General features: G+C 38.9%; 1 protein-coding gene across 10 annotated transcripts in view; it reads right to left on the bottom strand.

Annotated features, from left to right (window-relative positions):
• Positions 1-16,434, bottom strand: part of FANCC (FA complementation group C) — a 156,769-nt gene that overhangs the window by 73,213 nt on the left and 67,122 nt on the right. For all 10 annotated transcript variants that reach the window (XM_073344975.1, XM_073344973.1, XM_073344976.1 and 7 more), the window contains 3 exons: positions 5,376-5,495; positions 4,540-4,604; positions 1,129-1,293 (listed from right to left, as the gene is read on the bottom strand). In XM_073344975.1, coding sequence (XP_073201076.1) covers positions 1,129-1,293; positions 4,540-4,604; positions 5,376-5,495 — 350 coding nt within the window. The remainder of the gene's footprint in view (positions 1-1,128; positions 1,294-4,539; positions 4,605-5,375; positions 5,496-16,434) is intronic.

Here is a 16,434-nt window from a genome sequence, read left to right as displayed (position 1 = left end):
CTTACTTAGGTAGATTTTAAATACCTACTCATTACAATATATTTGTATTAGAGAAGGTGAGATTGAAGGAGGATGCCAATGGAAGTTGGTGAGGTTTGTGCTGGTCTTTATCATAGAATATTAGGGTTGAAAGAGATGTCAGGAGGTCATCTAGTCCAATCCCCTGCTCAAAGCAGGACCAACACCAACTAAATCATCCCAGCCAAGGCTTTGTCAAACCTCTAAGGATGGAGATTCCATCACCTCCCTAGGTAACCCATTCCAGTGCTTCACCACCCTCCTAGTGAAACAGTGTTTCCTAATATCCAACCTAGACCTCCCCGACTGCAACTTGAGACCATTTCTTCTTGTTCTGTCATCTGCCACCACTGAAAACAGCCTAGCTCCATCCTCTTTGGAACCCCCCTTCAGGTAGTTGAAGGCTTCTATCAAATCCCCCCTCATTCTTCTCTTCTGCAGACTAAATAACCCGTTTCCTCAGCCTCTCCTTGTAAGTCATGTGCCCCAGCCCCCTAATCATTTTCATTGCCCTCCACTGGACTCTCTCCAGTTTTAATCTATGAGCTAATCTCATCCAAGCACTGGACCACCTTGGAGGCAGAGTTATAAGCAAATCTACATATCGTTAACTGTATTCAAGTGCCTAGTTAAAAATAATCTGCTGGGAGACAGAAGACTTGAACACAAGGAGAACCAAGTTCTCAATAGAAATACGAGAACGAACTGTCAGGCAACACAAAGACAAGAATATAACCAATATTTTTTGGTATGCAAGGACACAAAATTAAATCTGGATCTCTAATAGCAGAAGTTAGGAAGGATCCAGTATATTTATGGCAAAGAGGTACAAAATCTCAGTGAAAGGCAAAATCCAAAAACACAATTACAGTGACACTGTCTAACATATCATAGGGAAAGTAAAATTGAAACAGCACATCAGCAGTCTAGAACCCTTGTTTTCGTTCCAACTTTAGGTCTGCTATTCAGGTAAAAAGAAAATATTCTGTTACAATACAGTAGACATTCAATGCATCCAACATGCAAATTCACCTAATAGTAATTCCAACTGAACAGAGTTAATATTCTTTTTGATGAGGAGGCATAATCTGTATATTCTATGTTACTTACTTTAAAAATGTCTCATTCACAGCTTCTAAAAACTCTGAGCTGAGAACCTCTTGTGATCCACCTCCATGATAGGTAAGGAGCGCTTCCAGTAGAGGAGTTACATCAGGCAAAGTGATAAGAGGGACGCAGAAAAGGGACACTACAGTTACATGATCATCTGAAACTCTGGAGAAATAAAAAAGGTTTCTTATTTTAGGGAAAGAAAACACTCAAAAGTCTTAACTTCTAAAGTTAAGAAAACAATTATTTATTGTAGCAAATGCTGAAGTATTCTCAAATGGAATACTTCAAAACAATCAGAATTTCTGTATGTTGGCACTGAAAACTATGGTAAACATATTGCAGTAGGGACCTCAAACAATTCTAAAGTGCTGGTGGGTGTTCAATAACTACATATGCCTTGCTAGCAATGAATATTTTGCCTTTCCCAGTTTGATAAAGAGCAAAGCAGTCCCTCAGAGGAAGATTACAGTTTCACAGCTCCCACATGGGTATCTTAAGTTCTCACAGGAGACAACCAAGCTGGCTTTGAGATCTCTATGGTTTCCTTGGCTTTTCTCATTCCAGCAGGAATTACTCCAGTGCATACCACAGTATAAATCCTGCTACCTTCAAGTGCTCAGGCATAAAATACGAGGATTTGTCTTAAAGATCTACAACTGAAGGGATGTATAGCATAGTATTTGTATAGCATTAGTACAGCATAGCATAGTAATTGACCCTGCCTAACAAGATTGCACTTTTGGAAAAGATTAATGATGGTGCAATCTAAATAGTACTAAGGTGGAGGATAATTTAATATTTAAAGCCAAATTTTAAAAAGATTGACTTTTTCACATATGGATGAGGGTGTTAACTGGGCAGCCAAAATAAGCAATTACATATGCAAAAGTAGGTATTTCCCAGTTTATGTACAAAATTACTTGTTATTACCTGTAGCGGGGTGGCTGCTTCACCCCCATGAAAGAGTGGGCCAGGGCAGGCCAGTGCAGCTGCGCAGTCTGGCAGCCAATAGGGAAGGGCCTGTCCGGAGTCAGTCAGAACTGAGCTTTAGGTGGCCAATCAGGGCCAGGCTCAGCCCTATATAAAGGCTGCCCAGGAAGAGAGCAGTCAGTCTGTCCCAGACCTTCATGGGAGAAGGTCTGTCTCCTGAGCAGGAAACCAGCACCTAGGACAGCGTGGTGCTGGACAGGCTTGGGGAAGCAGAGGAGAGCTCTAGCCTGATACCTGCCAGACTGCTTGGTCTGAGTAGAAGGGCTTAGAGGGTTCAATGGTGTCAGAGGGGAAGTGACCCAGGGAAGACTGAAAGGAAGGGGAGAGAAGGAGGGCAGGGAGGCTGACGTTAGAGGGTCCTTGGGTTGGGACCCAGAGTAGTGGGTGGGCCTGGGTCCCCACCCTCTTTTCCCCCTTGTGCCACACCAGGCCGTGGAGAGGTAGCTGAATCAGGCTGCAATCTGCCCCCAGACATAAGAGGGGCTAGACTTGGGGGTTGTGGCAGGTCACTGAGGCTGGTGCAAAGACTCTTGATTAAAGCCCTGCACCCAGAAAGGGTGAGTGTGGACTTGGGGGCACTGCTGGAGGGCAGTGTCCTGAAGAGGATGCTGCAAGTTGGGAGCAACACGGGTTGAGAAGCCAACTGAGGGAGAGAGATGGATGGGACACCACCGGCAGAGGGCGCTCTGCATAAATTGAGCTAATTCCCTGACCGAACAGCAGGAGGTGCTGCAGTGGTGAGTCCCAACCCCGTCACGTTACCCATGCATCTGAACTTCAGAAGTAAAATTTAACAAGCTATATTTTGAAAATGTGGCTGTTCTTTTGACCAGAAACATCCCTCAAGTCTCCTGGAAAAAGGGTACTGATGGATTAAAACTACAGTTATTTACAGTGTCCTATTCAGCAATAAGAACTGAACATATTGCGATTTGTTGACAGACCTTCTGATGTCTACAGTGGGGAAATGCTACATGATATATTTTCAAAGTTTCCTAAATTTTTGACTTAATATTTCCAGTTTAAAAATGAATATGGAAATAGGTATAGACATTCAGGCTCTGGCTGCAGCCTGGGCTCTAGGACCCTGTAAGATGGAAGGGTCCCAGAGCTGCACCTGATCCTGTACGTCTACACCTCAATTAAACAGCTCCTAAACCAAAGCCCCATGATCCTGAATCAGCTGGCACAGGCCAGCCACATGAGTCTAACTACAGTTTAGACATACCCTTGGACATCTCTCCCTGAACCTTAGAGTGTGTGTGAGAGAGATACATGGGGCAGAATCAGACAAGGGAGTCCACGGTAGTCTAGCTCTTTGCAGGAAAGCCAAGGGTGTGGGTAGGCTGCCCCAGAGCTAATGCAAAGACGCCAGGTTTCTGTGCAGACTCCCCTCCTGTTTCCTGGCCTCCTATTGCAGGTTTATCTAGGACTGGACAATCAGATCCTTAACTACTCTGCTGACAATGCACAAGAAGGAATATAATCCTGCTCGCTCTCCCACCGCAATATAAACCCTGTAGTATTAGCACAAGTAGTAAAAATCTGTTTTGTTACTGAAGTGAGCACCTATGACAGACTATACACAGTGTGTACCTCTGAGTAAAATGGAGCCATTTTCACAAAGGCTTTTCAAGTAACAACCACACTTTAATTGAATACATATGGTATGTATCCCTCTGTTTTATTTTTGCTTTAATTTTTACTGACAAACTTTGATTCAGATGTAATCAAAGGTTCTGTTGGTGTATTCTGAAAATATTTTTAAATGTTTATTAAAAGGTTAGTCTTCATTTCAAAAAGCCCACAGTACCAGGTATACTAAGGAGGGATGGACACATTCAAAGTGGTGAGGAAATCAAGAACTAAGCAAATACAATTGTTTTTACCAAAGAGACTGCTGCTCAGTCACCTCAAACAGCACTTCTATCACCCAATTCCATGTATTTAAACAGTGAATCTACTTGCGTTGAGCAGTAGTTACTCACATGGGTAATCTCAATGGTACTACTGAGAGAGTCAGGACTCCTCAGCATGAGTAAGGACTACAAATTTGAACTCTTGCTAACTGTGCACTAATGGTGACATCTGCCCTTCTGACATCACATAAGCATACAATAATACCTGCACTGTTCACTGATATGAACAAGGAATGGAAATACATAATTGGCTAAGAGGGGCATGTAAGAGCACTGCAGACATGCTACCCTATACCCCAAGGCTGTGATTATCTGGTAAAATGTTTTCTGTGATGTTCCACTTAACTAGCTTGTCCATTACCAAAGCTATATGGTAATTCTAAATATTACCATGATTCTAAATATATTTAAGTCGAATGTTTCAAATTCTGAAAGGTCCTCACTGAACTTCAATGATCCATACTAAGACTTATTGAAATGAAGTTTAGATAACACCTACCTCCCTTGAATGTTAAGTCCATTAAACTGATTTCCTTTGAGTTCTGTCACTAATGATGAGACTATCTGTTAAACAAAATCAATGACATTAAAAACATTTTATTTATAGAGAGAAAAATACACAACACACTGCAAATAGGAAGACATCAGTTGTATTTGTCTGTGCAAGAGACATTTCAATAGTGGTAAGTAGCCTTTTCTGTAGAGTCCCCTCCCCCCCCCCCCCCCCAGTTCCAGATCAGTGTTCAAGACAATTACAAGTACTAAAGTTGTTAAACCCCCATCATATCATTCCCATTACACAATTAGCAAGCAAATAAGTGAAATTACAGATTTGCATCCCAAGAGTTGAACTAACTTTTAAAGCCTTACAATAGGTAAAAATTCTAAAATAAGTAGTAAATCTTTTTATGAAATAATATTCCTATGATTTTACAGGGAAATGAAAAATCACTAATTTCCCCAAAATTTAGGGTTCAACTAGCATTGTAAATAGTGTGCACAGTCAAAAAGAAAATGTAACTGCATTTCTGGCAAACAAATGCCACAAAATATTTTCCCTAAATTTCATAATGTTACAAAACATATCTTATCTAATAGTCATTTTAGTGACACATGAACAAGGATTTTTTTTTTAAAAACCATACAACTTTAGTATAAGCCTCCCTTTTTGTCATCTCCCATTTTATCTTTCTTCCTTAAAAGGCTATAAGAGGAACCAAGCTACAAAAAGATAAGTCATTCAGTTCATGTTTCTTATAGCAGACACTTTCATACACACTCTTACAAACTGGTGATTTTATTACTAATAAAACCTCCATTACACAAAATACTCACATTTTTAACCAGTTTAGAATAGTAATCTGCAGACGTGTAGCCAAGAGCAGAAATAAAGGTACCAGTACCAACTTCGTTAGCTCCCCATGAAGAAGAAGAAAGGAGATGGTACAGCAAGCTCTTGATGAAATCATAGTGAATGAAGGAGAAACAATAAAACACATTTTAGTGTCTGATATTGTTGATGTTATACCTAGATTTTGGGCCAGATCCTCAGATGGACTGTGGCTACTTTGAACCACACCACCAATATACTTTGTTCACAAAAGTCAGTGAAAGTTGCTTGGCTGAAGAGCATTCTAGAGTTGGGGTGATGCTGCTGTGGCTGACAGCGAAAACAAGGATTCAGATGTCACATGCTCTTGATAGTGCTAGTGTAGCAAGAAAAGGGCCTGGCCAGGATGGCCCCATACTACATGGATCCTGAGCTAGCTTTTAGGCCCCCGGATGCCATTCCAGGCTGGTGTAACTTCAAGTACCCCTCAGACCATTAACACTGTGCACAAGGAAAGAAGTGCACAGAGCAACATCAGTCAGTATGGTGGCAAAGGGAATTTTACACCAGAGTTTCACACTACTCCCTCAATTATGCTTAGAATATTTTGGACATACTTGAGGATCTGGCCTTTTTTTTAGCTGTCTCATTAGGGAGTTAATGGCAGCATTTATGGTTTAATGTTGACATTTACTTAATATTTTCACTACTAAATTCTTTACACCAAATTTCAAAACCATTAGAAAACATATTAAAAAAAATACAAATAGTTGGTATTCCATTTGCTGTAAGCTGAAATCAAATGAATTTTTATAAAAGCCCGGAACAATGATTGCAGGAAGTGCCATTGATGATTCTGTAGGTGGCACTCTTCCTTCTGAGTTAGTACCAAACCAATACCCCAGCATGTTAGTAAGGCACTGCACTGCAAGATATGCTGGCTTTTGGACAAACCAAGGTATCACCCACTTGAATATCCCTCAGTATGAACAGCTCTGCTGTTATGAAAAGTGCTATCACAACTACATTAGTATTTTGCTTATAAAAAAAATTACATTTCAGTTGAATATAGTTCTTAATTTCCAATTGTCAACTGTTATATTCTAATGGAATGTAGTACTAGACAGTTGCCATATTCCACCTCAGTGGTTCATTTCAGGTGCATGTTGAATCAGGACCTTACATGTTATAGCTACCTAAACAACATACAAATTCAACATGATTAATCATATGGAAATGTGTATGAAAGCTAGGTTATTGTGACTGAGTGAATTAGGATGAGCAGACACTGAATAAGAAGGCACTTGAAGACGCTTCGGTCTCAATTTGCCTTCCAAACGCATTTTGAAGAAGTCCTGTGACCTCAGTGGTACTGAGTCCTTTATCTCTCTCTCTCTCTATATATATATATTTTTTTTTAAACAGAGAACCTCATCTAAAATTCTCAACTAAAAAGAAAGAAGCAGTTTAATTCCTGCTTTCAGAACTCCAATCCAAATATTTATATATGCTTTGCTGGTTCACTGGTCCTGGAATTAAAAATATGCCCAGTTTGAAGTACAGTATATAAGATAATAAACAAGCAATAGAAATGCAATAAAGTCTAAAGACAATTATGGAATATCAAGAGATGTGCATCCCAAACTCTTGTATAATTTTGTATTCTTTTCTACAGGATTATTTTACACTGAAGATTTATGGTAATGCCTGAATTTTTTTTTCATATTTATTTTAGAGCTTTCAGCAAAAGAATAGCTGTTCTACTACCATCTAGTGGCAACTGTTCTAAACTGAAAATGAAAGGAAAATATTGTAGCAATTGTTTTATACAGCAGTTTGACAAAAGCAATTAATATACTTTTTAAAAAAATTTCAAAGCAGGAAAAATCAGCAAAAAGGGAACTTTCCTGGTGCGCAAACTTCCAAATACAATCAAAATAGAAACTTTATTCATCTTCACATTTTCCCTCTAATTTTCCCCATAATTAAATTACTAATTACTCTGGTAATTGCTATGTGTTTAACTCTTAGAATGCTATCAGATAGACAGCACCTGGAAACTAGGAGGGTTCAGCAGCTGCAAGGAGGCAAGGGGATGGATTGCTGGTCTGAATGCAAGTTGAAAGATTCAGGGAGATGGCAGAACTGAAAACTCCTTGTCCAAGCATGGAGCCAGAGGAACTACTGTGTCACTACACACAATGGATGCTGTGCACCATTACCTTCACAGGATTTCTGCCATCATTACATACAAACTAGGAGGCCTTGTAGATGAGCCAAAGCCTTCTTAACTTTTCTGGGATTGTTTAGTTGAGTCAAGCACTACCCTAAGATGTTAAATCTACAAAAATCTCTTCTCAGACAAATTTTTCTAAATCTCTTCTAACTTTTATTTCCCTCTCTGGACCTATTTCTATTATACTGTTTTCAATATGGGGTGAACAAAAAAGTGAAGAGTAGTCAAAGTGAGAGCATGACATTGGTTTATATAGCAGTATAGTATTTCCAGTATTGTTCTTTACCCCTTCCTTAATATCCTAACATTTGCTTTGTGATTGTCATGTACTATGAACCGCCCACAATGACAATCAGGTCCTTTTCCTCAGAGTTCATAGTTAAGTTCAATCAATATGTATTACTAGTTCAAACTGTTCCATCTAACATGCATTACATTGCATTTACCATCTCTGTTCTCTAATTGGCTGGATTTGGTAGGTCCCTGTGAAGTTCCTCGAACAGTGAATGATGGCCTTAGTAACAGATTAAAGAGTACAATGAAGAGAAAAAGCAGGTAGTCTGGGGAACACTGCAATTGGTTCTGGAAGAAGACTATCCTAAGCCAGTATGCTTTCTCCTACTGGGCTCAGAACAGAAATGCTCTTGCCACAGGAGGGACTTCTGGAGTAAAGGCATACTGTGTCTGCACAGAGAGGTGACCCTGCACTTGGTCTCATAAAATAGCATCAAAAGTAGCTCTGAGGGGAAAAATTAAGAAACCAGAATAAACACTGATGTCTTTTTGTAAAATCTGCAGTACAATGACTTGAAAGGTTGCTTTAAGACTTTAGAGACCATATGCATTTTTAAACTTAGATAGCACATTTTGGAAAGCAGGTGGGAGAGAGCCTTGGGGATTAGTTTAACAAATGTGTAGACAATTAGGACTTTAGGGTTGTCACTACTCTGATTATTGGAGCAACTCCATGGATGTCACAGTGACAGCAGGTTTAGAGGTGGTCAGAAGAAACATTCATATGAAACAATTTAGTCTGAAAACAATGTTTCAAAAAAACTAAAATTTCTTACAAAAGGCTTTTAGAGTCTGAGTCAGATTGCTGTGGGTCTGGGGTCTCCAGGTTTCTGGGGTCCATGCCTCTGAGACTGTCCTGCCACATGGATTCAGTTCCACATTAGAATACCAAATTTTTCAAAAATTCTCAAACTGGAAAACCCAACTTCTGGCCAGCTCTAAGTAGATGCCTTTATTTTTGGAGATGAAGTTTTTAAATATCATTCATGGAGGTTAGCTGACAATCATGGAGCACATAACATCACTTTGTTACAAGTGGCATATCATTGAGTGGCTCCTTTCCTGGCAGCCCCTACTGGCCTCAGGTTGCTCTGCAGGTGGCCTTTCTTGCCTCAGTTTCCCCTTTCAAGGGGCAGCTTAAATAAATTGAACTCACCCTTTCATAACTCCAATGTTAACAGCCCTCCTTCAGATTTGATTTTATTCATATGAAGTTCACAAATAAAACACAAGTCTTCCACCTCAGCCTTATGCTGGAAATAGCCGCTTCTCCCTGAGAGCTGTCTCTTTTTTTCTTGCTTAGCATGTACAGAAGACCCAAGGCCTGATCTTCTCCCCAGCCACAGCTCCCAGGCTTTTCAGCTGGAGTCTCCCTTTCTCAGGGCCACTGCAGGAGACTCTCCCTTCCTGCAGCTTCTTCTCTTTCTTTCCCTGAGGATTCCCCCAACCAACCCCCCACACAACTCCCTTCTACCCTTTATTAGAGGATTGAGGTGATTCCCCGATGAGGTGTCTCCCTTAAGTAATTAGGGTTGGCTGGCCCCAGGCAGCAAGCCCTTAAGAGGCATGCAACCATGTTACATTCAGCAAGGCAGTGTCAGAAGTAGAACTGGATCCCAGGCCATTTCCTAACTAATTGTACCAATGTACTTAGAAGGGAAATCAAATGTACAATTTTCTGATGTATTTAAATTAATTTACTCCATTTCTTTTTCCCCTTCAACATGTTAATCCAAAAGAAATTACGACAGATACTTTTCTGCTGTTTTTCCTTTTAAAAAAAATCTTGCTTGCAGGTTTAAAAAAGTTATGTCCCATGCTATCTAAATGAAATGAACAACCACCAAATGCAAACTAGTCTGGTATTTTGAGAATTTGTATTTTTTAAACTATGAAATAAACATTCAGAAATCTCAAGAACTGCAGTGGTTAAGTCTGTAAATGAGACGGAAGCCTGCTCATTCATGGAATGTCTCAACACACACAGTTTATGTAGCCTATTCCATTTGTAGGATGCTGACATAACACAATTCACAGAATTTCCACACTCTGATCCAATTATAACAATCTCCAATTTTTAATTTTGTTTGAGACCTCTTGCTTGCTCACTCATTAGTTCCAGGAAAAGATATAAAATTGGTTTTCCACAAACCAAAACTGAAAGGCAGAAGAAAAGAACGTTGAATTGAACAACAATGTACACATTTAAACATAATGGAGTTTTTCAGAATACAGTTTTGGTCTGTACAATTTTGTTTTTCTAGCATTTGATCAGATTCCCAGTGTTTAAATTAGCTATGTAGAAATTGTATCAGTATATACCCACATTGAGAGCTGAGTTATCAATACATACATTTGTAGATTCCACACCCTGAAGGGACCACGGTGATCATCTAGTCTCAAACTGGGGGTCAGGATCCCTCAGGGGGTCGTGAGGTTATGACTTCGGGGGTCACGAGCTGTCGGCCTCCACCCCAAACCCCGCTTCACCTCCAGCATTTATAATAGTGTTAAATATAAAAAGTGGTTTTGTTTATAAGGCGGGGTCGCAGTCAGAGGCTTGCTGTGTGAAAGGGGTCACCAGTACAAAAGTTTGAGAACCACTGATCTAGTCTGACGACCTGTATAACACAGGCCACAGAGCTTCCCAAAAATACATGGGTTTACTTTGAATGGATGTTTTAAACTGTCTGTAAGGAATTTCTTTAACTACTTGCTATCACAGAAACACAAAACTGAGCTACAATTTCTGCTTTAAAACTTTGAGCAAATTATGTTTTAAACAATGTGGAATTTACAGATTTAATATTTTAGACAAAAAAATTTGTACTATGTGCACTTGTACTTCACTGATTGACCAGCGAACATGAAATGTAAATTTAACGTTTCAAACTCAACTCTAGTTTCACCTTGACTCAAGTCCTTTGCAGAAACAACCCATAGATCCTGGTCCAACAAATCATTGATGCATGTGCTTAAATTTAAGCATGCGAGTAGTCCTAATAAAGCAAACTCAGCAGCACATGGTTCAGTGATTTGCTTGATCAGTGTAATAGGGCCCTGGCATTAGTGGGTGTTCTTCCTAGAAATGTTTTCACAAGAAATGTTTTTGTTTCCTCCTTTTTTCTGTATGCACATTCTTCACATTAACAGGATGGTTTGTATTATCTAAAATTCTATATCCAGTGCATTAAATAAAATTGCTGGCCCCAAATATGCACTGAGGATTTATTAAAGTTTCCTGCTTTTCTTCTCATTTACTTGGAATGGCAACCTGAAACCTGCCCATTTCCAAATTTCCACTGATATGCATGTAAGGCAAGTTGATTGTAAATAAATTATTCTGCTAAACAGCACTACACAAATCAGACAGTTGGCTTTTGAGAATGTGAGCAACTCAGAGTTCCATTGACTAAAATACAGAATATAGATAGATACAGATTTGCTAAAATGGATTAGGATAATTTTGTGATCAGAGTAATCCCAGGAACTATATTATTCTTACACAAAATTCATTTAGATATATAAATCTGTGGCATTTGTTTTCCTAATAATACATGGAAAGTTCTGTACAAACCTTACCTGCTCACTAACAGAAAAACTGACTTAACTGGTTGTTTTCATGTATTTCCACCAAGCAAAAAGGGCTTGGTCCTGCAAAGTGCTGAGGACTCTGACGCTTCATCACATGCTTAAAAAGCATTAACTCTGCTTATCCTTAGCCAGTGTCTATTGTGGAAGTACTCACATGCTTAAAGTTAAGTATGTGCTTAAGTGCTTTGCTAGACTGGACCCAAAGTGTATATTAAACCCCACAGTCCTCTTAGTTTTGATTCAGGCAATCATAATCCATTGTTTTAAAACAGTGATACTGGTAAAGTATATGAAAGAACATATAACAAACACTAATTAGAAAAACATAACCAAACAAGAGCAGACATGCAGAATTATGTTTTTACTTTAGAAATTAATGCACAATTATGGACTAAATTCATACTCCTGATATGTACAATTTATTAAAAAAGATTAGATTTGCATTTTGCCTCTCTTTCTTAAATGGAAGCAAAATATTTACTATAATTTTTTAAATACAAAATTAACCTGATCTCAACTTTCAAATGATATACAGTAAAAAGGAAAAAAATGAGGGGAAAAGCTGCATTGTTATTCTTTGACCAATTCCAGCTCAGTTAACTTCTGTGAAACTAGCATAGGAAAAACATGCTGTATTACTACTGTGGCTAAGACCACACAACTTTTCAATGGATGAGTTCCAAAGCCTGAAGTTCCATCTGCAAGTCACTAACAAAACCCTTGGAAATGGTAAGAAATAAGCTATTGAACTGTGGGGCTGGCAAGCCTTGAAGTCTACGGTTGGCCTCAAACAGGAAAGGCAATTTCAAGTCTTTTCTTCCACTCCATCTTTAAAAAACACCCACCAAGAACATCTTGTGTTAAACTCTTTGTGTTAAAAAGGTGAGACTTCTGTTAGTGAAATAAAACACACATTTGCACTAACTTACAAAAGGAAATGTAATAGCTTTAGCTGAACCAACAATAAAACTTTTTAGTTTTTCACTTAAATAACCTAGAGATTTAGAATGACCTTTTTTCCCCAACTTTTAAAAACCAAGATACAAGCTGACTACTACCTATAGCAGAAATCTTTTAATCCATTAAAAATGATAGGAAAAACCAGGATGGAAACTTCCAAGTTTAGACAGACCAAACAAATCAGGGATCACTAGATTTCTAATTTCAGAGCTCAATAATTTCTTGAAAATGACAAATAATGCTTCTTTCAAATGACATTTAGCACAGGTACATCCTTTTGTGCTGCTGATAGGCAGACTGTTCCTAAACAGTTAAAATCCTTACAGAACATCAAATGATCAGTTTGGTATTCAGCTGAAGTATTTTTAATCATACTTTCTCTGCCGTTTCCAATTTAAACAGGAACATTCTAATTACATTAATACTAAATGCACACAGTGCAAGAGAGTGCTGTGTCCAAAGCTAAGACGTAACACTGCACAAGGCATATAGTCAAAACATTTTTTTTTCGGAACTATGTTTCATTAGCCTTATTCAGATTTACAGTTCAGTGTTTTAAAAGTGACGGTTATAAGATACAACACAGCACTGATTCATTTATCTTTCACCTTCATGAGTATCAAATTGCTAGGAAAGTTGAAAAGGGGGGAAAAAATATTCATGGAACTATTTAGTAAAAAGCACAAAACTCATATGAAGCAATGGCTCAATGACTCCTGGCTCACAAAATGTATTCATTTAAACAAAAATACCTAAAACCAACAGTATTTCTTTACATGAAGACCGCTTTTTCCCTGTTTGTCAGTAACAAATCATTATTCTTTACTAGAGCCACCTGGCACAACTAAACTGCTTTGAGAAATATCAGCTGCTAGCAAATTGTGATACTTGCTGTCCAAGTTCAAGTAATCTCCCAGGAAAGTAGAATCCTTAGTTTTAGATTAGGCCCTGAGGATACATACCCACTGTTTATTTTGATCCATAAAACACAAAGAAGCATTTATACTGAGTATTTTAGCGTGGTTACCTGTCTGAAAAGGAACACGTCTTTTTCAAATAAGTTCATAGTATCTAATAAAACCCATTTACAATACATATTTTTAAAAAGTTACAGAATACAAAGTAGAACACATTCCTATTGTAAATAATAAGATCTCCTAGTAACATGCTAATTCTCAGCTGTATAGAGAGGGCTAGGGAGCAGCCAGAGAACCTGATTCACAACAGCAATAGAGAAGACAAGGCAACAACTGGATGGAACTGAGACTTCCTCCTTTAGAATTGGAGAACCCATCTCAAAATAAGGACACTTTACCCAGAGTAATCCTTTTTAAAAAAAAAAACTACTAAATTTATGGTCTGAGTGATATTTTGTGGCAATGAGCTCCACAAGTTAATTACATGTTATGTAAAAAAAAAAAAAACTCATATCCTGTTAAGTTCAGTTTCCTTGCTAACCTAAACCGGACACAATCTTTTCAATCTTGCCTCATATGCCTTTTAATGCCTTCAATGGTTTTCTTAGCCATTTTTAAAGATTACATATTTTGGTTAGCAGCTCTGCCACTTCACTCTTAAATTTCATCAAAACTCTTGACAACATCTCCGTTCAGGTGTGTTGTTGCTCTTTAATTTATCAGTCTGTTCCAGAATCTCTTCTTTCATCATTTCAATCTGTCCCCAGTCAACAGTAGAGAGACTATACCTATGAAAACATATGGATCCCATTTTTTAATCTACAAGATGCTGAAGCCTACAGAACTTTATAGCATAGGTAAAGTAGACCATACAAAATATGAGCTGGGTATGTGCTAATTCAAACGCCTTCACTTTGATTCTAATATATAGATCTTATTTACAAATCTACAAACTAAAAACGATATCCAAACACAGAGAAAGGGTGACCAAAAAAAAAAAAAAGTGTCTTCGATTACCTAACTCGGCCTAACCATGCCTGCCTGTGCACCACCGCACAGAAACTCCTCTAACACAGCATTCCACATTAAACATCCTGCACAGTTCTTTACAAGTATACTGTAATAAATTATGCATTTCTATAACTAAAAAGTAAATTAAGAGATATTTTACTACTTAAACTACCACCACCCATGCACACAAATAGGCAGCCCACATTTCAGCCACTTGCAATTTTAAAGGGTTGAATTACTAAGCTCCAAAAATTTAAGGTTTATATATATTCAACCTTTCCTTCAACAGTATTAGTGTTCTTGCTATAACTAGTAATTATATATATGCTTTCACACAGTGGTTCTCAAACTGGGGACCCCATTAAAATGCGGTCACAACCCACAGAGCTGGTGTGAGATTGGCTGGGACCCAGGGCCAAAGCCAAAGCCCGAGCCCCACCACCCTAGATGGTGGGGCTCGGGCTTCGGCTTCAGCCCTGCCACCCAGGGCTGTGGTTACAAGCCCCCAGCCCGGGGCTGAAGCCCTTAGGCTTCGGCTTTAGCCTCCCCGCCTGGGGCAGTGGGGCTCAGGCTTTAGCTTTGCCCCCCACCCCACCCAGGGCGGTGGGACTTGGGCAGACTCAGGCTTCGGTCCCCACTCCTGGGTTCGTGAAGGAGACCACAGTGTAATGCAGTTTGAAAACCCCTGGTTTCACATGCTCTTACTTGTTCTTATCTGTTCTATTTTACCAATACATTTTGGTGACATACTCTAACTCTGATGGATTTTTCTGCTGATGTGTGGTAGATATCTGCTAAATATAGTCTTGTGATCACAATTACATATACAAATATTTACATTTTAAAAGAAAATAGAGGAAAATAATCCCCCTGTGAATTCCAGTATTAATACTAATCATATACAAACCTAAAACTTAAACCATATACTTTATAATAACAGTTTTCCCAAAGATTTAAGTATAGCACTATGAGACAGGTAGAAAATTAAGCTGTAGTGGAAAAACCCTTCATAGTATAATATACAGTGTCTCTGTTGAAATACATACCTCAGTCAGGCTAAAATGTCTATAGTAATAAACTTCATGTTTGTAAAGTTCAAATATGATCAGAAAAATGTCAGATATTTCTTAGTTTTCCTTTTAAATGGATTTAGCGTTCCTAAAATGAACAATATTGACAGCCCTGGATAACAAAGTCCTTTATGCATGGAACAGGCACAGCACAGGTAGCAGCATACTCCTTATACTGCCTTGTATAAATGCTTCCACCCTGCAGGACCATCTCTAGGGATTAGAGTATAGGTCAATCTCAATGCCTATTTAATTTTTTTTTGGCCTCTTTACTGAGACTCCCAACCATGTTTCCAATTAGTATCAATTGTGACAAATGTTTAATGACGTGGACACCCAGCCACCAGGAATTGGTTACTGAGACCACCAACTTGTTTCGCATATACCACTAAAGAGTCTCCATGTGTTAATGACTGTACCATACTATCAATTTAGAACTAAATCATGCTATATCTACACTAGAGACCATACAGTGGCACAGCAGTACCGCTGCAGCTGCGCCACTGTAAGGTCTCCTGTGTAGTCGCTCTATGTCTCCAATCGGCACAATTGAACCACTCCCAATGAGCTGTGGTAGCTATGTCGGCAGGAGACGCTCTCCTGCCAGCACAGTGCTGTACACACCAGCGCTTCTGTTGGTGAAACTTACGTCGGTCAGGGGTATGTTTTTTCACATCCCTAACCAAAAAAAGTTATATCAACAAAAAAGCTAGTGTAGACATAGCCTCAGTCTCCAAAGAATAAGGAACATGTCACTGCCTCTGATGCAGCAGGGGATGGTTCCTTCTCTGTCTCCCCATTGTCTGGAGAGAGAGTAAACTGCACCAGGTCTATACTTACTGCAGTATACAACCCTGAACGTACTGGTTCAGCTACCGCACTGGGCAAGTTGGAGGGTATAGAGTCAAAGCTCAACACCCTCTCACGTACCTATCTAAGAGGGACACAGAAACTCTATAGGGCCAGTCTCCCCCTACTATGT

Source organism: Lepidochelys kempii, chromosome 5 (genome assembly GCF_965140265.1).
Source record: "Lepidochelys kempii isolate rLepKem1 chromosome 5, rLepKem1.hap2, whole genome shotgun sequence".
NCBI classification, from domain to species: domain Eukaryota; kingdom Metazoa; phylum Chordata; order Testudines; family Cheloniidae; genus Lepidochelys; species Lepidochelys kempii.
This window is presented reverse-complemented; position numbering and strand designations above follow the sequence as displayed.